The 24416-nt window shown below is 47.0% G+C and overlaps 1 protein-coding gene across 2 annotated transcripts in view; it reads left to right on the forward strand.

Moving 5' to 3' along the window:
• The first annotated feature begins 3667 nt into the window (after positions 1 to 3667).
• LOC123352029 (nuclear receptor subfamily 2 group F member 5-like) overlaps positions 3668 to 24416 on the forward strand; it is a 34140-nt gene continuing 13391 nt past the window's right edge. The window contains exon 1 of one of the 2 annotated variants that reach the window (XM_044991722.1): positions 3668 to 4109. Coding sequence is in view for 1 of the 2 variants with exons in the window: in XM_044991721.1 (XP_044847656.1) it covers positions 6344 to 6740 (397 nt within the window). In the remaining variant the exon portion in view is untranslated. Of the gene's footprint in view, positions 4110 to 6293; positions 6741 to 24416 lie in introns of those variants that run through there. The other variant, XM_044991721.1, reaches the window with a different exon arrangement.

Genomic DNA, 24416 nt, shown 5'->3' on the forward strand with positions numbered 1-24416 from the left:
TGAGAATAATATATACATATAAACTAAATATGAATATATAGTACGATAGTAAATGAAACAATGAATTCACACTCCTGTTGGGCACTGTTGATCGCTAATTTGGTTCCTGAACCACTGAGGTCTGAGTATCACTGGGCTAGATGATCCCTTCTGCCCTTAAAAATCTATGGGCAAAATCCTGCCCCAGGGAAGTCAATGGGAGTTTTGCCATCCCTGCTCTGATCTAAAATATTGTCCCCCTTCTATCAAAGGGAAGCAGATGTTGGGGCCTGGCAGGTTGGTTTCTTACTGGAGGAGAAATTAGTGATACAAAGTCTGGATATTTTCTTAGTGTGATTTGTTTTATTTACACCAGTCCTGGAACAGAGGTGGTCACAAACAGCATGCAAGCAAGCCCCTTATAGGAATCTCAGTCCAACTAGCAGCTCCAGGCTCCCAGGCAGCAATTCTGCCTCAAGAATTAACCCTGGTTAAATACATTAGGGGAGAGAGAGAAAGAGAGACAAAGAGCAAACTCTCTTGTTGCTTGCCAAAGCTCCCCTGCCAATAACACCATTGCAACACTAACAACAACGCAGCATTTCTTGTAAGACTGTATGTCGCTCGCATGCTAAGACAAAGACTCTTCGTAACAGCACCACCTGGTGACGCCTGCCATAACAGTACAAAGCAAGAGACAACAAGCAGCTCCAACGAAGGGGGCACAAGGAAAAAAGATGAGTATGATCAATGCTATATCCTATAACCAGTGCGTAGACACCCTCAAGAGGGCACAACTACCTATATGTGCCCCTGTTAAATTCAGCATTCATGGCAGTCTCTTTTCTTACGGGAGGGAAGGGAAATCCATTGAAAGCAAGACGGTGGGCCACACAGAGCACAGAGAATGGCACAAATTCAGCACCCATGGCAAAGGGATCAGGATGTGACCCTGCTCATTCATTCCTTTGCCACAGGGTGATCTGGAATGTAGGGACTCTATTTAAGGAGAGGCACCATGGCAGACAGAGTTTGTAGGAAGGAGGTTCTCAGCTCTGGCAGACAAAGAGCCGAGCGGGTTTATGTCGCCGCCATGCCGCCGCCATCTTCCCCGGTTTGGTTGAGAAGCTGTCGGTTTCTTTCACTCTCTCCTTTTAGTCTCCTGTTTCTGTGGAGTTTTAATTTCGCAACCTCCTCTCCCCCCACTCAGTTCTACCTTTCACGGCACAGCGCTGGAGCTGCATGCTGATGAGACTAGCACTTGGTCGACTTACAATCATTCTCCCGGGAATCTTTATTTTAAAATAATGATCCCCCTGCCCCACTCATTTTCTGGGTAACGGGTAGGCCAGGTTAGGTAGTGAGAGCATGTGATTTTGGAGGTGGTACCTGGGACAACTCTGTTAAAGTAACATTTCTTCCTGGGCAAGAAACTCCTATTTTTCCTCCTGATAGCTCATCTGGGAAGGGAGACCCCCCCCCCCAGACCTCTGGATGTGTTTTAAAGCACATTTTTAAGGCTCGTTCAAGAAGGAAGGATGTGTGTGCCCGCATGTAATGTGTAGCTTCAATTAGACACTTAAAAATCTCACTTGGATTTTTTTTTCCACTCATTCAAATTGTCACATCTTGACAGCTCTGTGCAGATGTATTCCCATCAGCTTAACAATAGGTCACCTTATTATTATTATTTTTTTAGGCATGTGGTCAGTCTTTTTCGGAACTTTATGATTAATTCACATGAGTTCATTTCCTTATTTAAAAATATTTAGCACTTAGATAGTGCTTTACCTTTTCAAAATGTGGTGCAAACCTTAGCTGTTTTTCATTCGGCTATTTAATCTTGCCAGTTATTCTTTCTGTTTTGAGTGTTAAATCTGTGTTTTAAATCAAAGTAACAAATGGTTCAAGTAATATAGTATTATCTCCTATAAGTATTATTGTGAAAATGTGTTTTCCCACCAGGAGGTTTGCTTTTTTAATCTCATCCTTACATTAATTTTTTGGTCCTTTTCAGTTCTCTCTTTTAATTTAATTTGTCAAAAATCTAAAAATATAAACAAAAATATAAGGGTTAAGTAATTGAAATTTATATTAATTATAATTAATTATAATTATATTATATCATCAACCAATTCTGCAACAGTGGGAGTTATATGACTACCCTATCTAAACTATTTTTGTAATCTATTTAAAAACAATTAAAATCATTTCTATTAGGCTCTATATTTAGGCTGCTCTTTACAAACATAGATAAGTGCAGGCTAGAAATATTAATGTAAGTAAACGCATCAGGAGTTTTAGCTTTTAAAAATTTGAAACAACCCTGCTCTAGCTAAGGCTAAACTAGTATTATTTGTATAGTAACAGCATTGTGCTAGACCAGTGGATTTCAACCTCTTATCCATGGACCCCTGGGGGTCCACAGACTGTGTCTAAGGATTCCGCAAAAGGTTGTCCTTACCTCAGAACAGAGGCTTTTCAACCTGCAGTCTGCAGACTCTGTCTACGATTTCCAAAGGGATCTGCACCTCCATTTGAAATTTTTTAGGCAGCCAGCAAATGAAAAAAAGGTTGAAAACTACTGTGCTAGACTCAGTGAAGAGTTTGCATATATTTTATTTGGCTGTAAAAAAAGTGTAGCACCATTGCGGCGCTGAATGTGCATAATATACAAAATAATAATAATGACTTGATAATACCTGAACTAAGCTAGCTATTTTCAGGACTATCTATAGCACCCTGAAAAAACAACAAGGAGTCCGGTGGCACCTTAAAGACTAACAGATTTATTTGGGCATAAGCTTTCATAGTTAAAAAAACCTCACTTCTTCAGATGCAAGAAGTATATACATAGAATCATAGAATCTCAGGGTTGGAAGGGACCTCAGGAGGTCATCTATAGCACCCTGGTATCTATGGAAGCATCATCACAACATCCAGTGCTTTACCTCTTCAAACGTTCACTAATCGGTCAGTGGAATAACTGATCTACTGGCATTAGGGTGACCAGACAGCAAAAGTGAAAAACTGGGACAGGGGGTGGGGCTAATAGGAGCCTATATAAGAAAAAAGACCCAAAAATCAGGACTGTCCCTATAAAATCGGGACATCTGGTCACCCTAACTGGCATGCTACAGATCTCGCATTTGCAGGCAGGGGGACATTCCTCTGCCTCTCTAACGTCTCCGATCCCACTCTCCGGGTTGAATCAGAGCTTTCTGCCTTTAACAGGGAGCAAAGCCAGCCCGGTGTTGACTCATTTCGAATTATGCAACCTTACGAGACGTGAGCAAGCCAAGGTGGCACTGAGTTCCAGGGGCGTTTCTTAAGCCACAGCAACAGGCAGATTTCCCTGTGTCACTTTCTCTCCCCTCCATGTGCCAGACCTCCCAGCGCCCTGGCAAGCGGGACCAAGTGACAGCAGGAGGAGTGGCCCTCACCCGCGGCGTCTCCACCCCTTTTAAATCGCTCCCCTCGCCGACTTTGCACCCACTGACCAGGGCGAGCCACGCCCACCCGCCGCCTCCCGAGGGCTTGCACCAATCAGGGCCCTCCGCACCGTTGATTGAGGCAGGGCTCCGCCGCGTTGCGCGGGCGGGTTCCACCCCCCAGCCCCCTCCCCTACTTGGAATGTTGGGCCTTATAAGGAAAGTGTCTCCATGGCCACATTGTCAATGAATTCCACTGTCAGAGTTCAGCCGCTCTCCACGTGATCCTCCCCGGGACCATCTTCGAGGGGGAGGAGACCGGGGGGGAATTGACAAGCACAAGGGCCCTTCTTTCACTTTAAAAGTTTGTGTGTGTGTTGCGGTTCCTCCGCAGCCTCCCCACCCCCACCCCCCAAAAAACACCCCTTGCTTCTCTCCAAGGAGGGGGAACAGGAGACGGAGGAAAATCCAAAAGGTGGAATCTGTCTCCATCTCATTTCAGATCTTGACTTTTATGAGCTTGCAAGTCACACGCAGACACACACACACACACAAAGAGGAGGGGGGGGAGAGAAAAATCTTGTGAAATGTGCGTGTGATTAATAATCTAGCTTTTAAAAGACACAAAACAGCAGCTACACTCTAGACCATCCTTCCCCAAGGCTGAGACAGAAGAGAAACGAAATTGCCTTTCACAAGGTACAGTACATTTCTTTTCAATGATCTCTCTGTTTAGCTCTGCTCCCATTGTTTCCTCCCCATCCCAACTTTTGCCTCTTCTGGACGCGTTTCTTTTCCAATGGGCATAGTTTGGTACAGCCTGACTCCCCCCCCCCCCCCAAAATAAAGTCACTTTAAACAAAATGGTCAGGGTGGTGCCAAGTAGAAAGAAGCCCGTCTGCTTGCCGGCTAGAAATCGAAGGAAGGAGAGAAAACGACGGGAAATATTCCGATTCAGACTAAACAAAACACGCACCGAAGTATTGGCAGATAATCGCGTGTGTGAAAGAGACGCGGGAATAGTTCCTTCCATACAGGGAAGGAAGAATCGGAGACGGATAAACTCCGCAAAGCCCTGGAGGATTTAAACGCTGCCTTATTTTGTATGTTATTTCTATTTTTCCCCTTACCCTTTTCCGCCCAACTTGTCCGCCTGATCAGAGGCAGTGAAATTGACGAAAGAAACCGAGCGCGGATCCGAGCCTAGTCTCTGCATCCAAAAGCGAATTTGGTGGGATCTCTGGGTTCCCATTTGCATTGACTGAGGATAAGCGAGGAATCCTCCGCGCTCCCCGTGTATGCGGGATCCCTCGGTGCGTGGGGAGGGCGGGTGGTTTTATTTTTGATCTTGGCGACCGGTTGTGTTTGTAATTAGGCTTCTCTGGGGTTGATTAGGAATTAATCGCTTTTAAATGTGGCTGCACGTGAGGGAGACAGGGGGAGAATCTTTTTTTCTTTCTTTTTTTTTTTTAAAGATCTGTTGCCAACCTGCGCGGTGTGTGTTCGGCTTCTGGTATTTTATTCTGCTGGGTTTGGAAGAGAAACCACGGTCCAAAATTGGCTGAGAGTTTATTGTGAAATACTTAACGCTTGGTAGCCTTTTGATGGGGTTTTTTTCCTTCTCTCTCCCCCCTTTTCTCCCTTTCTCTGTCTCCCCCCCGCCCCGTCCCAGATCCGTAAGGAATTGGAAGCCCCTTGAGAGTTTCTGCGTCCTGCAAAGTTGGGTTGGGGTTGTTTGAATGGGGTGGGGAAGACGAGAGCGATGGATTTTTGGTGTGGCTGAAATGACAATAAAACCCTCCAGGAATCTGGCTTCGTCATTTTAGCTCTTTTCTCACTCCCCCCACCCCTCCCCGCCCCTTTCCCTCTGATTATAATTCTGCTCCTTGCAAAGACCAAATCGACGTTGCAAATATTAATTATTTGTTATTATAGCTACACACCCAGCAGGGAGAGAGAATTTAATCTAAACAAAACCTTGTTTCTCCCGCTCCCCCCGCGCCAGGACAGAGGGGGTATTTTAAAAAAGGAGGTTGTTGTTTTCTCTCTCTCTCTCTTTCGGTTGCTGGAGGGTTTGGGAGCCACGAAGAAACGGACCGAATTCCATTTCGATCACAGAGGAGAGACTTCAAAATACCACCCCCGTTTCATTGATTCCTTTCCTTGCTGGGTGGATTAACTTTCTCTCTCCTCCTCTATCCACCTATCTGCTCCCCCTTCCCTTCTTCCTGCCCTCGCCTCCATCCCGAGTCCTCTCTTCCACCGCTCCTTCCTCCCATCCCGAGTCCTCTCTTCCACCGCTCCTTCCTCCTTCCTCCCATCCCGAGTCCTCTCTTCCACCGCTCCTTCCTCCTTCCTCCCATCCCGAGTCTTCTCCTCTACCGCTCCTTCCTCCTTCCCTCCATCCCGAGTCCTCTCTTCCACCGCTCCTTCCTCCTTCCCTCCATCCCGAGTCCTCTCTTCCACCGCTCCTTCCTCCTTCCCTCCATCCCGAGTCCTCTCTTCCACCGCTCCTTCCTCCCATCCCGAGTCCTCTCTTCCACCGCTCCTTCCTCCTTCCTCCCATCCTGAGTCTTCTCCTCTACCGCTCCTTCCTCCTTCCCTCCATCCCGAGTCCTCTCTTCCACCGCTCCTTCCTCCTTCTTCCCATCCCGAGTCCTCTCTCCCACCGCTCCTTCCTCCTTCCTCCCATCCCGAGTCTTCTCCTCTACCGCTCCTTCCTCCTTCCTCCCATCCCGAGTCCTCTCTTCCACCGCTCCTTCCTCCTTCCCTCCATCCCGAGTCCTCTCTTCCACCGCTCCTTCCTCCTTCCTCCCATCCCGAGTCTTCTCCTCTACCGCTCCTTCCTCCTTCCCTCCATCCCGAGTTCTCTCCTCCCCCCTTCCCCCCATCCTGACTCCTCTCCTCCTGCCCCTGCCCCTCCCCGCGCTAGTATGGCCATGGTCGTGAACCCTTGGCAGGAGGAGATCCCCGGGGGCCCGCCAGGCGCCCAGCCCCCTCCGGGCCTGCCGTGCGCTCCGGAGCCGGGGGTGGCCCCTCCGCCGCCGGGCCCCGCGAAGGGCGCGGCGGCCCCGGGCCCGCCGGAGGCGGGGGAGAAGGGGGGCGCCCCGCCGAGCGTGGACTGCATGGTGTGCGGGGACAAGTCCAGCGGGAAGCACTACGGGCAGTTCACCTGCGAGGGCTGCAAGAGCTTCTTCAAGCGCTCGGTGCGCCGCAACCTGAGCTACACCTGCCGCAGCAACCGGGAGTGCCCCATCGACCAGCACCACCGCAACCAGTGCCAGTACTGCCGCCTCAAGAAGTGCCTCAAGGTCGGCATGCGCCGGGAAGGTGAGCCCCCCTCGTCCCCCCGCCGCCCCCACCCCCGGCCTGGCCCGGCTCGGCTCGGCCCGGCCCGGCCCCACCGCTCCTTCGCTTTCCAGCCTCGCCTGGCTGCCGGGTCTTTCCTCTGGGGTCTGTGTCCCCTTCTCTCTGTCTCTCTCTGGGGTCCCTCTCTCTGACCTCCCGGTCTGTCTTCTCTTTCTTTCTGTTCTTCCCTCTCTTTCTGTCTGCGTCCTCTTCTCTCTGTCTCTCCCTGGGCTCCCTCTCTCTGACCTCCCTGTCTGTCTTCTCTTTCTTTCTGTTCTTCCCTCTCTTTCTGTCTGCGTCCTCTTCTCTCTGTCTCTCCCTGGGCTCCCTTCCCTCTCTCTGCTCTCCCTTTCTCCGTCTTTCTTCCTTTTTCTTTCTGTGTTCTCTCGTTTTTACATCCCTTCTGCGTTTCTTTTTCGTTTCTCTCTCTGTTATCTTGCTTTCTTATCTCTGGTTTCTTTTGATGTTCCTTCTCTAGTCTTTCCTCTCTCTCTCTCTCTCTCTCTCTCTCTCTCTCTCTCTCTGTTTCCTCTTTCTCCGGAAGAAAGAGGAGTGAGAGAGAAGAGAATGTGAAAGGGGAGGAAGAAGGAAAGGTTTTCTTCCTTTGGTCATTCCTCTCTCTCATTCCAAAAACAAGAAATGAAAAAGAGAAAGAAAATCTTTTTATTCTTTTTCTTTTCTCTCTCTTGAATTTCTTCCTGCCTTTTTTTCTACATCTCTACCATTTTCTCATTCATCCACTTTCTCTCGTCTCACTACTTTTCCGTCTCTAAATCTTTCTTCCCTTCCCGTTCCCTCCTCCTCTCTTTCTTTCCCCGTCTGTTTTCTCACTCTCTCCTTTCCCACCCTTTCTCTGCTCTCGAGACAGGATGCCCACCTCTGCAGAACTCCTCAGCTTCCCCCTTACGGAAGGCAACAGGCTCATGTGTACCAGGCATCATCCTTCCACTTGACAGTTCTCCTTGCAAGCGCCCTGTGGTTCCCTGTGTATTCTCTTCCTTCCCTACTTGCCTCCCTGCTATCTATCCCCAAAGCCCTAGCCAGGGCTTTCCCTCTCTAGCTGGGAGTTTACTGTTCTTACACTGCTGTCTTAGGGACTCAGTATATTCTTAATATCATTCCCATCCCATCCCCATATATTCCCCAGCGCCAAGAGAATCCCAGGTCTTAACAGGGGATCAGGGTAAAGTGGAAACCCACAGGCTAGAAATGCGTCAGAATTGCTTTTGTCGTGGTCTCAACCCATCTCCGTTTTATTTGCTGCTTGAACTGGTTTTCCTTTCCTGTTCCATGTAGCTATTTTGTTTTTTAAATGAAGGGTAAACTTCATGGTATCTGATGCAGGGCAAATATCAGGGAACTTTCATTCCACTGAATTAACCATTGCACCAGCCCTTGGCTGAAATTTCGGATCTACACAAAATCAGATGGTTTGGCCTTTTTGCAAATCCCAAATTCATCAGCGCTCCCCCTTAACATCCCTGCATCCCCATTCCCCAATGTTGTCTACTGTACTTCCCCATTTGGGCCTGAGACAGTAAAGCCTGGATATTTGTTGATTGTTTTTTAGCAAGAGAAAAGCAGAATTCTTAAAAGGCTAAATTTCCCCAAGTCCCTGTACTTGTCGATTACAACAAAAGGATCATGGGAAATAACCCTAATTCATATTTCACTTGACTATCTGATCAGCGCAATTAATCCTTTGAACGAGTGAACCTTTCGTTTCTCTTGGGTTTTTAAATAGGGCTTGATTTAGAGCGAGTTGCTCCGCAGAGGTAGGAATTTTCACTGTGCCTATATGCATTTTATTTAGAACAAGGTAGGCAGTGAAGACAGTGGGAATAGAAATATTGTTTTTTTTTAAAAATGCATCTGTATGTCTGTGATAGGAATACAAAAAAAGGCCAAAGCTGACTACACTGAATTCACCACCCTTATAGTAACCATTCTCAGGATTTAGAATTAAACTATTCCTCACATGAATATATTGAGTGGAAAGAACAACATACCTGGCCTTCAGATAGCATCTTTCATCAGATCTCAAAGCCCTGGAGAAATGTTTTTATCAAGTTACACTTGAGCAAATGTAGGATTGCAAAAAGCGTGCGACAGCATGGGTATCTCTCAGTATAAGATACACATATAATGATGATGTATGCATATAATAATAATACTCCGTATCTATGGTACTTCATTCATAATGCAAAATACCTTCTTTAACTAGTAACAATCAAGAATCCATATGACTTAAATAGGAATCACATTCTTTTTTAACCTTTTCACAGACGACCAGCATTTCAACCATACTATTAAAAACTTCTCTTGTACATTTAATTTTCTCAGTTAAGGAGTGGGTTGGAAAAAGTGGCAAAGTTTCTCTCCCACGATGGGACATATTTAAGAAAAACATCAAGGCAAATCCCTTTCCTCCCCACTCCCCAGGGTAAAGATTTGTCTTTGAAAACTTTGCCCCCTCCCGTTCTATGAACGTGCCCAGTAATTTGGCTGCAATAATGCATTCATGGCATTTAATCTTCTTTTGGTGAGATGATTACTGCAAATCCCAATGGGTACTAGTAGCAGATCTTAGCAACTCTTGCTACTCTCGTTTATTTATATATACTTATAGATATACAAGAAAGTTTCTAATAAGTTTATTCTACACAAATGACCATTCAAATCATCAGCATAAAATCCTTGTGGTTTATCCCTGATCCAAACAGGAGCTGGGATAGCTCAATCGATTTCCTTCTCCTCTTATTTTCTTTTCAGTTACGTGTGTTAATTTCATTATTAAGCCCTCTGTCAAACCTGGTGATTATGTCTTCTCAGATCACGGGCATGGCTTTGAGAAAAGGAAGTTAGAAAGGGGACGGTTTTACCTCTATTATTCCTTTTACTGCGGCCCCTGTAACGCATTTGGGTGACACGGTGACGGCATCCGGCAAAGCGCTAGGTTAGAGAGTTTCATAGGGCAAAAGTTCTTGCAATCTGGAGCCATATTCACACCCGGAAACCTCTGCCTTAGAAGCCAACTCTTTAAAATAAAATTGATGTTCGAGCTGTGGTCAATGCAAAAAGAGCCTTGCAGTCCAAAGACATGCATCACACAGTGGCCAGATTCTCATTTGGTGTAGAGTGGTACAGCTCAGCTGAAATCAACATGAGCTGAGGATTTGACAAAGTCTTTTTTTTTTGTAAATAGAGAGAGAAGCCGGGTCAGAAAACCCACATATGTACCTTATTGAACTGCTGAGCTAAACATGATGTCTGTCATAACCCCACACAGCATTAGGGAGCATAATAAGAAAATTGTTGGCCTATGTTCATTAACAAACGTGTCTTTATAGCCCAAGGTGTGCTCAGATCACTACAATTCTGGTTGAGTGGACACTACGTTTTTTTAGTGGTTACTCAACAATTGAAACATCTATGCGGAGAGATTCAAAAGCATTTGTAAACAACTCTATTTTTTGTATTCCTTTTGATTTTTTAACATCCACCTTACTTGGAATTTTATTCCAGGTAAATATTTACATTGGCAAGTAAGCTTCAACTATTAGCTGAAAATAAACAAAGATACATCTACTTATCTTTTTTCTGATTATGTAATGATACATTATATAATTTGTTCCATGCCAGTTTAAATTTGGGATAATTTTTTGATTCAAAGGATTTCAAGCGTTGTTTGAATGATTCCCTTGCTTCTGTGCAGAAGACACACACTCAATTGAAATTATTGAGCGTAGGTTCAGAAATTATATTTTAATTCTTTGCCAGTGATCGTAGGCTGGGAATGATAGCTGGAGAAACCCCACAAAACCCCACTCAAAAAAAAAATCAAATTTCCATACAAATCCTCAAATGCAATTTACAAAAACTGGGCTCTATGGAAAAATTCTAGAGTGTATTAATGAATTACAAACATAGAATTCAAATTGTATCTTACAAGGGGTGTTTCTTATTGCAGCCCTTTTCCTCAGATCAAGAATATTTAAGGGAAATTTAATGACAAATAGACTTGCACAAAGGTTTGGTCGTGAGTGATGACTTGGTCTCGAAAGTCATTTAACTTTAAAAAGGGACACATGGAAACAAATAGATTGAACCAGGGCATGGGGAATGGCCCAATATAGGCGCTGATTTGCAGAATGTTACAATGTTTCATTTTTTTTAGTTTCATCAATATTATTTTATTGGGGTGAATTCACTCCGAGTATAGTGACACTGAGTCAGCTTTCAATAGCTCTATTCCCCAGCCCATTTTCCAGCAATCGAATAGTCTGAATTTTTGCTTGTCTGCCCCTCGCACTTGGCATTGGAAATGGGTCATGTTGCGTTCCCCGCAGATGAGGTCTTTTGTTAATTATTATAACGATTAGGAGAAATCCCCTTTCGCCATTTAAACACCGTTGTCACTTTTGGTGGCCAAACGGCTAGCAATCTACTAGCCAGCTCACTGAAGTTCAACCGCCAAGTTTAAAGGATTTGCTACTGGGGTCATAACGAAGGGTTGGCCTCAGTCTGCGGTGTTATTGTTAAGTGCATTTCTAAAGCATCTGCGCTCACAGTATCTGGCTGATTTTACATACTCACTAGGTATGTTGCATTTATGCGCTAATCTACCACGGCGATAATCTGCTAGGTTTGGTCCAGAATTTAGGCTTTGCACAGATAAGACAGGGAGTCGCAGGAAGAAGCTTTTTACAAAACCTAAGACCAGTGGAAACGTTTCCATTATTTATTTATTTGTTTGTTTAATTCTAGAGAGAATAGGATTTTTTTTTTCCTTTTTAACCAAGCAACCATTTCCTTGGCTCGCTGGCTTCCCCTTTGCAGCATTGTGCATCAGGGCCTGAAAGTGAAATTGACTAGAAACAAGTGACACTGGCAGGTCACTTCCCCCCCCCAAAAGTAAATCTGAATGTCACAATTCTCTCTGGTTTTACACATGATGGAGGCAGTAGATTTTTAAAAAGTGCCGGGCATCTATTGAGAAGCACTGGTGGAAATCTGGATGGTTTAGGTAGGTGCCTAAATGGCAACTGAGCTCTTTTGAAAAGTTGGTCTGTAAAGCATAGTAATATTAGGGAAGAGAGAGAAGGGGCATTTATTTTAAAAATAAGTTTGATTTTTTTAAATTTGAGTGTCTATCTATGTAGCCCTTTGATTTTTTTCAAAGCCATTTCATTTTTTTTTTAAATAATAAAGGAATTATTTTAGGCATAAAAAAGTCAGCAATTTTTTGGGTGGTAACCAGTATTTTGCTAGCAATCACCAAAGATTAGAAACAATTCCCTCAGGGCCTAGGAAATACACGGCAGAGAAATCACTTGTCTGTTTTAGTTCTTAGATATCTCTTCTTTGTGTTATTGCTATTACTAATTGCTGTATTCCCCCTAAATTTACATTGTATTTCACGACAAAGAGAAAGGTGCCTTCCTTGTTCGGAAGAGTTTCTGATCAATAGACACAGAGCCATGTTTTGTTTTCTAAGCTAACTCCCCCACTCGCCATCTACTTATGTAGAGATTCTGCCTAGATTCTGATCTGAGTTGCACTACTGGTGTAAATCCACTGCTGAACTCAACAGAGTTACTCCTGATTTAGGCCGGTGCCATTTGGATCAGAATCTGCCTTGTTTTTGTTTTTGTTTTTTTGTGTGGAAGAAGCTGTCCACAAAAAATTGCTCTCCATGGGACATGTATTTTCTCAGCCAGTGTGTTGCTAACTGGGCTCACCCTAACTGCTGAGACATGGGTGGATTTTTAACGTGTTCCTACCATAGCTGCAAACAAATCAATTATGAGACTCTTTGGTACTTGTGGAAGGTAAACGGTTAATATACCGGCAACAGAACTCTGATGTACCCTGGTATTGCATGCACAGCATGTCCCCTACCTCCCAGGAATGTTGTTAGGCTTAATTTGCTAATGTCTGTGAGGTCCTTTTAGATGCAAGGTCTTACAGTAGATTTAGGCATCTCTTCAGCTGGGCTAAGTTGTCATTGCTCCATCGAGCTATCACAACTGACACCAGCGGCAGATCTGCTCCATAGTATAACAGCGTATGCGTGATTATTATTATTCTGTGAAATCCTCAGACAGTGAGACTTTGGCAAGGGGAAGCAGCCTTCTAAACTGAGGGGCGGATTTTCAGCGGGTGTATATTGTCATCGCTCCATTGACTTCAATGCCGGCAGCAGTCAGCCTCCCTTTCTGATGTTACGTGTTGACAATTTACACCGACTGACCATCGGGCCCCCGAGTGCCTAAACGTCCCTTGTCGCCTGGTAGCTGGTTGGGAAAACCCGGCCCTAGGAATCCTTTCACACAGCAAAGACAGCTATTGACCAAAGGCCTCGTGCCCCTGAAATGCACTCACTTGAGCAACGTCACTGATTTGCATGGGACTACTCGTGGAAGTAAGGGAGATCGGGTCCCTTGTTTCTGAGGCAGCGGCGGTAGAGAAACCACTCACGTTTTCATTAAACAAAGCCCCTCTCCTGCCCCCTCCTGCATTACTCTCATGGCTTTATGGGGAAGCATGCCTGGTACAACCCGACGGTATTGCACATGGTTAGAGCAAAAGCCCATTTACAGTGCAGCGGAAGGAAAGACGCTGGTTGTTTTTAGTCAATTCCAATTCCATCTTGTCTCTCTCTCTCTCCAGTTCTGTCTCTTGTCTATCCAGTGAAACCTGTATTCTCCCCAATTTTTAAGATACTCAGTGCTTAGTAGCTAACGAACTGTAGTTGTTCTCTGCTACAGAAGAGTTTTCGGACGTGTATACATAATTTTTTGTACATAAAAAAAGAACAAATCCTTTCTATTTTTTCCACCTAACTTCACAGTATTATGCGCAACAACTAGCTGGAACCACAGCCTGTGCTGTAGTTCACTGAAAGGAGCTTTAGGCTTTGACCCGAAAAGGAGTCAAATACAGAATCGGGCAAGTTAGTCCGTTCACTCACAATCCTGAGGATTGAGCATGGGGAAGGGTTTTGCTTCCTGGCTTTGTGAACGTGGATGGGTTCATTCCCCTTTCCAGGCCTCGGTTTTCCCCACCCCAACCCCACGGGGGCTAGTGTTTGTAAAGGGCTTTGAGATGGTCACTGGGAGAAGAGTCGTTATTACGTGTGTTATGGTAGCACCTACAGGCTTTACATAAGATCAGGGCTCCATGGCACTGGGTGTCGTTGAAGAGAATCCTTGCTCCAAAGGATTTACAGTCTAAGTAAACCAGACAGACAAAGGCTTGGAGGGGAAACTGAGGCACAGAGACGGGACGGGACTACTTGCCTTGCAGCATGCAATACGTTGGTGCTAGAACTGTGATGAGAGCCCTTACCGAGACCTCGCTGAGTCACAATCCACTGGACAATGCGAGGGTCTGATCCTGCCCTCCTTAGGGAGGGCATAGTGCCGATGGGTTGCCTGGGGAGACCTGGCCAGATCGGGCCTGCGAGGCTGCGTCTTTCATTGCTGGCACGCCCTCCGTGTGGGCATTCTCGGGCTAAGCCGCTTAGGGGGCGAGTTTTTACCAGCACAGTTGTCCCAGTGCAATCCCTAGTGGAGACCAGTATCAAGGTGCCTTGTACCAGTGTGGTCTGTGCCCCATCCCTTATGGAGTATACTAGACGGGCAAGCACCAGCAAAAGACTATCTCTTAGTCTGAGCGAAACAAGCGATACTGGTAAAAACTCAGCATTGCTGGCGCCCCGGTGCCTACCCCAGGCGCTTGTGCCAGGTCGGGTCTGTTGGTCAGGGCTTACAGCTCTCTGACCGACAGAGCTATGCCGGAAGAAGTCTGCAGCCTAGACCTGACCTGGCCTTAGGTTATACTGAAAAAAACTATCCCATGTAGACAAGGCTTTGGAGTAAGTGAAAGCTAGGTCCACCCATTCTGCCTCGGTTGCTTTTTCTATCCACGGGTGTAATGATAGCACCAGGAGCAGGGGCCCAGTGGAAAAGCAAGCACCTCCTTTTTTGGTGTTTTCCACCAGTATAAAAACAGCTGTCAGCTTTTCAGGCCCTTACTGGTTTTTCATGTTTGTTGCTGGGATGCCGAGTAGGCTGGCCTAGAAGAAGAAAAATCCCCCATCTCCTCCACTTGTCCATAGAGCTGCACAGCCAAATCGATTTCTTTTGAATGCAGAAATCCAAACTCCGGATGCTAAACTCCTCCCTAGTTCTAAACTCCGTCTCTCCCAAGTCACAGAAGCAAATTCCCTTCCCCTCCACCCCCATTTTTCCGAGGGTTTGCATGATCATTTGCTAAATACATCTCAATCTCATGTGTTCCTCGGTCAGCAGCATCAAGGGCTTTGTCCCATATTCCCTCCCCCGCCCTTTTCACACATACATAAACACCTCCCTCTAGGGATTTCACAAATAAATTACTACCCCCACTCCAGCTCCCAGACCCACCGAGTCCAGATTCTCCTGCATCTTCTGCAGCTGTACACCCCAAAGCAAAGTGGGCATGAGAATCAACCAGCGTCAGCTGACTGTGGCCTCGGAAGTTTTCCGTGATTCAAATCCTGGGTTCTGTCTTTTCCAATTAAATCCAGGGCTGGCTGGAACCTTCCCCCACCCCTCCAAAATGCAGATGCAGGTTGACCAAAACGTTGTGTGGATTGATCTCACGTTTGTTCAATTGTTTTGGCCAAAAAACAAAGAAAAAAAATCAAAACGTTTTATTTTGATGCTTTTGAAATGAAACGTTTCGATTTGAAACGACTTTTTGTTTTGAAATTTACCGTGGTCTTATTTTTAAAAAAATCAAAAGGGTAAAAAAAAAAGTGCCATTCAACCCCGAATTATTCCCCCCCCACACACACACTTTTTCGATTCGCCAAAAATTTCCTTTGAGAATGGCCAGTGAACCAAAAACTCAATTATTCTCACAGCTCTAATTAATACCCCGGAAAATGGAAGGGTCTATTGAACCCACCTTTCCAATATGCCTAGCAATGGAGAGTTTAAAACACCTAGGTTTTATCCTGGCAGATCAAGGCAGGTCTTGGCTTTTAGACACCACTCCAAACAAGACGTGAGCGAAATTAATCAATTTGGTCCAGGACCAGAGGCAAAAAAAAAATCTGGGTCAGAGTCTCATCTAGTTTAATGGAGCTCCTTTGAGCTATGCTGATTTATGCCAGCTGAGGATCTGGCCCTCGTCCACCAGACTGGGGCTATTTGATGCTCAGATGAAGAAGGACAAACATTTGTTTTGTGAGAGGCCTGGCGTGTGGATAAGTCAGGGAGGGAAACCCTCCGCCTATTCTCAAAGGTGCAACATGTCCGGGCATCCCTGGCCGGTGCGATTGGGACAAAACGTGTGAACAGTGGAACAAACACAACAATTGTTTTGGCCAAAGAAACAACCCGGATTGGAGCGTCCACGTCGCAGCAACCCTGCTCGTTATGGCAGGATGTCATGTTTGCGGTTCTTGCATGGGGGCTCTGTCGTAACCAGGTGCTACCTAAGGACCAGCTCTTCATAAGAGCTTAGCTCCCATTTAGCCACCAAAATAATCCAGAGAGCCCAGCACTGCAAATGTTGTATTCTTTGGAAAATCTGGCCCAAACAGCAGTCAAGAAAAACGGAGTGACACGTGTACCTTAGTGAAGATGTTTGAGCTAATTGCTACAGCAGGGAGTGGGGGGTCAGGACACGTGGCTTCTGTTCCCAGCTCTGGGAGCAGAGTGGGGCCTAGAGATTAGAGTCAGGATTCCTGGGTTCTATTCCGAGTGCTACCCCAGATTTGCTACGCAACCAGCGGCAAGTTATTTCCTCTCTCTCTCTGCTTCAGTTTACCAGCCTGTGCAATGGGAAGGCAGCTCTCTGCCTTGTGGAATGGTGTAGGAAGGCAGCATCTGTATTTAGGGGACGCTTTGGGCGCGTCGGAGGAAAGGCGCTAGCAGAGATTGTTCTAGAGAGTGACTGTACGGCGCTAGAGTGGGGATTAAACCTTACGGCAGGCAATAGATACTGGTTATTTGGGGGGGGGGAAGGTGGAATTTCCAAATCCCAGCCGTTTTGGTTCTCAGCTTCCCGGGAACCTCTTTCAGTCGCTCCTTTCCAGCAGGATAGATTAGCTAACCCAGCTTTGCAAAACAGTCTCTGCGCCTACTCACCTAGGCGGGTGGGTCGGGAGCTCGTTTTTTGACAAGTTAGCAAAGTCTCACCAATTTTTCCATCACTGGTGGGAAGGTGGATGAGCAGATCTTGTGCCTGGGCTGGTATGTGGATTTTTTTTTCTCTGCTCCTACGTGCTAATAAGAAGGGCAGATGCACAAAACAGCCATGCATGCACTGTTGGAGCTGCCTGCCCTGCTACCCATTGCGCTAGGGACATCAAACATGGGGGATGGCTGCCCTCTTGGCCAATGCGCTGGGGATCAGACTGGGGAGCTCCTCCACAGCTAAAAGCAGGAGCTGCTGCAGCTTGAGCTAAAATCCATGGCAAGGGGGGAGAACTCAGATCCTCAGTAGATCAGGAGCTGGGCAAAATTCTTTATTCACTGCAAAATGCAGTTTCAGGTCAATGAACATAAGAACATAAGAACGGCCGTACTGGGTCAGACCAAAGGTCCATCCAGCCCAGTATCCTGTCTACCGACAGTGGCCAATGCCAGGTGCCCCAGAGGGAGTGAACGTAACAGGTAATGATCAAGTGATCTCTCTCCTGCCGTCCAGCTCCACCCTCTGACAAACAGAGGCTAGGGACACCCTTCCTTACCCATCCTGGCTAATAGCCGTTAATGGACTTAACCGCCATGAATTTATCCAGTTCTCTTTTAAACCTTGTTATAGTCCTAACCTTCACAACCTCCTCAGGCAAGGAGTTCCACAGGTTGACTGTGCGCTGTATTTGTTTTAAACCTGCTGCCCGTTCGTTTCATTTGGTGGCCCCTAGTTCTTATATTATGGGAGCAAGTAAATAACTTTTCCTTATTCACTTTCTCCACATCACTCATGATTTTATAGACCTATTGATTTACATGAAACTATTGCAAATCTGGGTCGAATTCAGCAAATAGTTCCAGCCAGGAAAAACTAAACAGAAAATGTCCATTTTCAATGGACTTTTCATTTCAAAATGACATTTCATTTGGAAATTTAGCTAGATTTATTTTAAAAAAACAAACAAACAAGGATTTAAAAAAAACCCCAGAAAACAAAATGCAAATTTTTCTTTTTTTGGTCAAATAAAATGATAAATAGTAACAAATAGTTAGCCAGGAAATGACAAGCTACGAATTTTGGCTGCCGATCCAAAGCTGAAGGGTGTTTTGGATCCAGGGGTATCCCGTGTCTTGTGGTTTCTCTTTGCCCGGTGATCCAAGTGGACGGCTCCCTGTGAGTTCAGGAGCAGTGAATGAAACAAAATTTTGGTGAGGAAAAAAAAATGAAAATTTTTGTTTCCGATTGACCTGAAACTAATTTTTTTCTGGATTTTTTGGTTTGGCTACCAAACCAAACACTCCATTGCCTGTCACATATGCTCCCTAGTGGGCTACACACATACTGTCTTAGTCCACTGCCGGCCTTTGCTAAATCTCTTCCCTGCTTTGCTAAATAGGCCCAGTAGCTGCATCCGGGCATCGTATTTAGCCCTCCGGCAACCTGCTGCTCTGAACGAGATGGGGGATAGGGTTCTACCTGTACAACAAGGCCCACATTTGCACCCTGCAATGGGAGCGTTTAAGACCAAATGGCCTGATCCTGAGGGCACAAACAGCTGTTTGGGTCGCGCTCCAGATCGGTCCATGCATGTCTCCTCCACCGTTGAATGCTTGTCCGGGCGATGACAACCATAGCCAGGCGAGAGGCAGTTTCCTGCCTTTTGAGTGAGGTCAGCTGCAGCCCGTGAAGCTGCCCCATCAAATTAAACTGAGCACATCAAGCTATCGCAAGACCCACGAGTGCTACAGTGGCTGGAGTCCTGTGTCCGGTTGTGGTGCGCGTCGTTTGAGGAGGGGGTTGATCAGCTGGAGAGGGCGCCAAGAGGAGCCATTAGAAAACCCGCCTTAGAGTGACGGACTCAGGGGGCTCAATCCATTTTGCTTAACAAAGAGCAGGTTGAGAGGTGAGCTGATTACTGTCTGTCTGTACGTACGAGGAGGGCAAATATTTAATAATGGGCCCTTCCATCTAGCAGAGAAAGGTATGTCGTGATCCAACGGCTGGATGTTGAAACTAGATTAATTCCGACTAGAACTAAGGTGTAAATTTTTAACAGCGAGAGTCATTAACCACTGGGCCAACTTCTCAAGGATCGCGGGGGATTCTCCATCGCTGACAATTTTGACATCAAAATCGGCTGGTTTTCGAAAAGCTCTGCTCCGGGATTATTGTGGGGAAGCTCTCTGGCCTGCGTCAGGCTAGCTGATCACAACAGTCCTTGGAATCTATGACTCTCAGATCCACCCCGCTAGCTGCAGGGCAGCAGAATTCAATGCGGCATGCAGCAGACAAGGCTGCTGTGTTTGCCGGCGCAGGCTGTTTCAGCCCCCGTGCTGCAGCTGGACTCACGGGGCGCCGTCTGCTTGGATCTCTATGGCAAGAGAAACCACAAAGCACAGAGCATCCCCAGATCCAAAACACCCTTCAGCTTTGGGTCTGGAGCCAAAAAATCTATGGCTTGCGTCATTGCTCTGCTATGATTCTGATGTCATTGTCTCCTGGTAATACCTAGGAGCCCTAGGCATGGACCCAGAAACCCATTGTGCTAGGTGGCATATATATTTTTATTGCTATTAGGTGTATTACAGTACAGTAGATGCCCCAAGTCATGGGCCAGGACCTCATTGTGCTATGGGCTGTAGATTTTTGTTGCTATTAGATGTATTATGGTAGCATCTAGGAGCCCCTGTCTTGAACTGTACAAGGGGCCGAACAAACCACTCTCACTAATTCCGTGTCGCTGACCCAACGGGTTCAGAAATCAGGAGTCAAAATGAGGAGATTATTTTATAAAATGTCATGACTTTTAAGCCAATCAGCCGTGAGGTTCTTTTTGTTTGCCCTCTGGTTTTATTGCGCCTTCAGGGGTCAGGTTTCCAGCCTTCCTCCGCAGCCACAAGGGCCAGACCATTTGGTGGTTTTGCTTGTTTATAATGAAAGCTGAGATTCTCCCATGATTCCGGGAGCTGGGACCCGGCGAATAACAACAAAGCTCATGAGACTTGCAGTCCCATCGCGAGAGGCGGCAGCCCCTCCAGTGGGGCTGTTCCCCACCCTCCCTCCAATTACTCAACCAAACGAAAAAGTGCATCACTGACAAAGCGAGGCCAATTCGTGCGTGTTACGTGCCACAGCCCCTCGGCTCCACCTGCTCTGTGTCTTTTAGACAGGAAAGGAGGCTTGGCGGATAGTGCACTGGACTAGGATGCAGGGGACCCAACTGAGCTCTGCTCTTGGCCTAGCGGATGGCCATGGGCAAATCACATCCCCGCTCTGTGCCTCAGTTTCCCCATCAGTAAAATGGGGACAATGCTCCTGACCTCCTTTATAAAGCGCTGTGAGATCTACTGATGATAGAGCCAGGAGGGGTGGTTGTTATTATCTGTGCTTTCCTAAAAGACCTGCTCTATTTCAGGCACAGCCATTGGGCTGGAAGCAGGAATTAATTCAGGGGAGTCCTATGGCCACTACTGTGCAGAAAGCCAGACTAGATGATCACAGTGGTCCCTTCTGGCCTCCCTCCCTGTGGATCTTTGTCTGTACAGCACCCAACACAATGGAGCCCCAATCCTCATCAGAGGCGCTGGGCAAAGAGTTCATTCTCCTTCTGTTTTAAGCCTGTCTGTGGTATGTACCTGGCCCCCATCTCCATTGTATCTGAGCATGTCACACTGCAGTTGCCCTCACAACCCCTCTGTGAGGCAGGGAAGTGCTATTATCCCGCTAGAGAGACTAAGTGACTTTCCCAAGGTCTCACAGGAAAGCTGTAGCGGAGCAGGAACCCCAAAGGCAGCTTACCTGGCTAGCACTGGTCCACCCTTCCTCTCCAGAGCCCAGGCCCAGCTGCCTCTGGGCTGATCTACAGCGTTTGCTTTGGCCCATGGGAGACGTGCAAATGTCCTGTGACTCAGACACCAAACCAGCTGATGCTGGGTTGTTGCTGGGAGATTCGGAGTTCGTTTGAACCCGGATTTCATAGTGGGGCAGCGGGGGGAACTTATTTGAGTAAGAGGCAGAGAAAATCTCTCTGTGACTGCCTGCAGAGCAAGAGAGATCAGGGCTGTGTGGCTTTCATTAGATCCGTCTCTTAAAAAACAGGGTAGAGGAGACTCGTTCAAACTATATCAAATCTCTTTTCCCGCAAGGGCCATCGGGCCAGAATTCCAATGGTTCAACAACAACCGGGGACTGATTTTTTGAAAGAGCTCCATCCATTCGCTATGGGTGCTAATCCTGCCCCCCAGCCCCCAAGCTGTGGACTAAGGGAGGTGACTAATATCTGGTAATCTGGCTAACATCTTAACTCCCCATAGGCACCTACATAAAGTGGCCAGATAAGATTTCCAAGAGCTTTCTCTGAAAGCAATGGCGTTCTCAGGTGATGAGAGCTTTTGAAAATCTGCCCCCTCCCCACCTCATGTCGGAAATGGCTCGGCTGCTTTGCTTCTGACTAGCTAAATTAATGGTCTCTCGCAGCACGTGTTAACTCCTTACGCTTAACAAGCTGTTCCACCTTGTATGGAGCTGGAGTACCATTCCCAGACCTGGAGAAGAGCTCCATGTAAGCTTGAAAGCTCGTCTCTCTTACCAACAGAAGTTGGTCCGATAAGAGAGAGCGCCTCACCCACATTGTCTAGCTAAATTAAATCACTCCAGGACTGCGCGAGCCAAGTTCCTGGCCAACGGAGAGGGAGTGTTTTATCAGAGGAAAGGGGTAGGAATTAAGCACAAAAGGCATTAGAGCTGGTAGGGAATTTTTCAAGGACATTTTTTTTGTTGGGAAAAGCTGAAACTTTTAGCAGCAAAAGATGGGTTTAGACCAAGGTTTTTGACTTGAAATTTTTTCGTCAAAATGGGACATTTTCCTTTCACATTTTCCAAAGGAAAAATTTCATTTTTTTCCTAGTTTGAAATGACTTTTTGTTTTCCAATTCAAACTAACGATAGCACAATTAAAAACAATGAAAGATGGTTGAAATCAAAATGAAACGTCAAAATTATCAAACCAAAATGTTTCTACTGACCCAAACGAAAGATTTTTTTTTCAGTCAGCAATTTTATGTATTTATTTTTATTTTTTGGAATTTCAACTTTTCCTCCGGATTCAGGATGGGAAAAAATTCCAAAATCTCAGAAATTTTCCCAGGATGGGAAAATCGTTTGCCAGAAGCTGGGAATGAGCGACAGGGGATCGATCACTTGATAATTCCCTGTTCTGTTCATTCCCTCTGAAGCACCTGGCATTGGCCACTGTCGGAAGACAGGATACTGGGCTAGATGGACCTTTGATCTGACCCAGTCTGGCCGTTCTTATGTTTTTATTTCCCACCCAGCTCTCCTTGTAACCTTAACTACAGAAAGGCTAATAACAATAACAACAATGCCTGGTGAGAGCAACCCTTTATAAAAAGTATCAGAGGGGTAGCTGTGTTAGTCTGGATCTGTAAAAGCAGCAAAGAGTCCTGTGGCACCTTATAGACTAACAGACGTCCTGCAGCATGAGCTTTCGTGGGTAAATACCCACTTCGTCGGATGCATGTGCATTTATAAAAAGCTTGTCAGCTGTGGAGCAAACGGCTCCTGCACCAATGGGCTTCACCTGCAGGTTTGTGACCTGTGCCCATATGGTCTCTAAAGAGAGATTCAGCGGCTTAGCGAAAGCATCATCAGTGATTTGCAGAGCTTCGAGATGGCAGGGGAGAATTTTTTTCCTAGCAAACAGAGAGGCCAGGTTGTTGTCTAGGGAGCAGAGTGGGAGCTAGGACACTTGGGTTCTAGCTCTGCTTCTGGAAAGGAAGGTGGTAAAAGCCGATAGGAGGCAGGGCTTCCTCCCGCTGTCCCTAATGTGTGTGATTAGAACATGCCGCCGCCGTGCCTTAGTTTCCCTGTCTGTAATGCATCACCATGACAGCGTACGGATGAATACTAGGACATTGTTTATGGCTGGGTCCCAAACCCACTGACGTCAGTGGTCTCAGACCCTTAGAGGGCAGCAGTGATAGAAATTCCAAGTGTTATCACAGTGTCAAATATTTTCACCTTCCTATTGCCAGGGAACTACTTACTCAGGAGAAACCTTTTCCATTCACAAACCCCTTTGCCCGGGTTACCCCACCCACCCCTCAACCAGCTGCACTTGACTCATGGGTGGAGCCTGACGCCGTTAAAACCAAACCCCAGAATGGGCGGGAGGGGGCATTTGCGCCTCTCCTAGGGAAATGATCTGCCCCACTCAATGTCACGACATCACCCACCCCCCACCCACCCCATTTAGTGCTGTAAATGGTCACACTGCTGCAGGGGTGGCCAGCATCGCTGAAGTAGCTCCTACAGGCCCTGAGATCAGGGCCCCCGTCATGCCAGGTGCTGCGCAGACACGGGGAGAGCCAGCCCCTCCCCCAAAGGGCTCACGATCTAACTCCAGTGGTTCTCAACCTATTTACCATCATGGGCCGCATCCATTACTACCTGTATGGCCCTGAGGATGTCACATGGGCCACGGCTCTGTGCTGACAGGGCCGCAAGCGGCCCGGAAGCCGCGGGTGGAGAACCAGTGAGCTAGACACAAGGTGGAAGGAGAATCAGAAGTGGCTCAGCCAGGGTACGCAGCCAGCACGACTAGAACCTACTTCTGAGCCCCACACCGGTACCTTACCTGCTGTGCTACACTGCCGCCCTTAAAGCACTGCACCATGGTACCATCCGACCATGGGGGACGCTGCAGCTCTCCGGCCACTAGATTCTTTCAATCCTAGCAACCTCGCCCCATTAAGAGGCACAGACAGATTCTCTTAATTGCTAAGTGCCACGTGGGATTTCAAAGCCACATCCACCAGGCCTGTCTCTTCCGCACCTCGTTTCATTTCACTCGTATTCCATCTCTCACTCTCTTTGTCACACCCAGCCCGGCACACGCGTAAATCGCCTTGGGTTTGCGTCTCCCTTTGCGCTTGCACCAGCGCCACCTCCTGTGCTCATTTCAGCAGAGTCACTCCTGATTTGTGCCAGAGTAAATGAGAAGGACATTGGGCCCATTTTCTTCCTCCCCCTCAGCCTGGTCCTTTTAGTCTCTTTCAGTGAAACAATGCGAGATGCCCAAGGGCTCACTTTCGAGCACCCCCAGCCCACCTCACGCCTTCCACTGAGTTACAGGGATGTGGGGAAGTAAGGCAGAGGACCCCTGGCTTTAGAACTGCGCCATCCAGCTAGGAGCACAGTGGCTAACGCCTCTAGTTAAATACTCTCCATATGCCAAGTTCTGCCTCATGGTGTCCCCACGGACTGCGTTGGGTGGGGCGCTCAGATGCCTCCGAGCTGCCCAGCTGTGATCGATGTTCATCCTCTCACAGCAGGGGAGACCCCTGCTCTCCCCCCGCCCACCCGGATGCGTCCTCGGGGCGATTGGCCCTGAGATGACGGCCAATACTAGCCCCAGTTGACAAGCCCCGGGAGCCCCAAGTCCTC

The sequence above is a fragment of the Mauremys mutica genome, chromosome 17, assembly GCF_020497125.1.
Source record: "Mauremys mutica isolate MM-2020 ecotype Southern chromosome 17, ASM2049712v1, whole genome shotgun sequence".
NCBI classification, from domain to species: Eukaryota; Metazoa; Chordata; order Testudines; family Geoemydidae; genus Mauremys; species Mauremys mutica.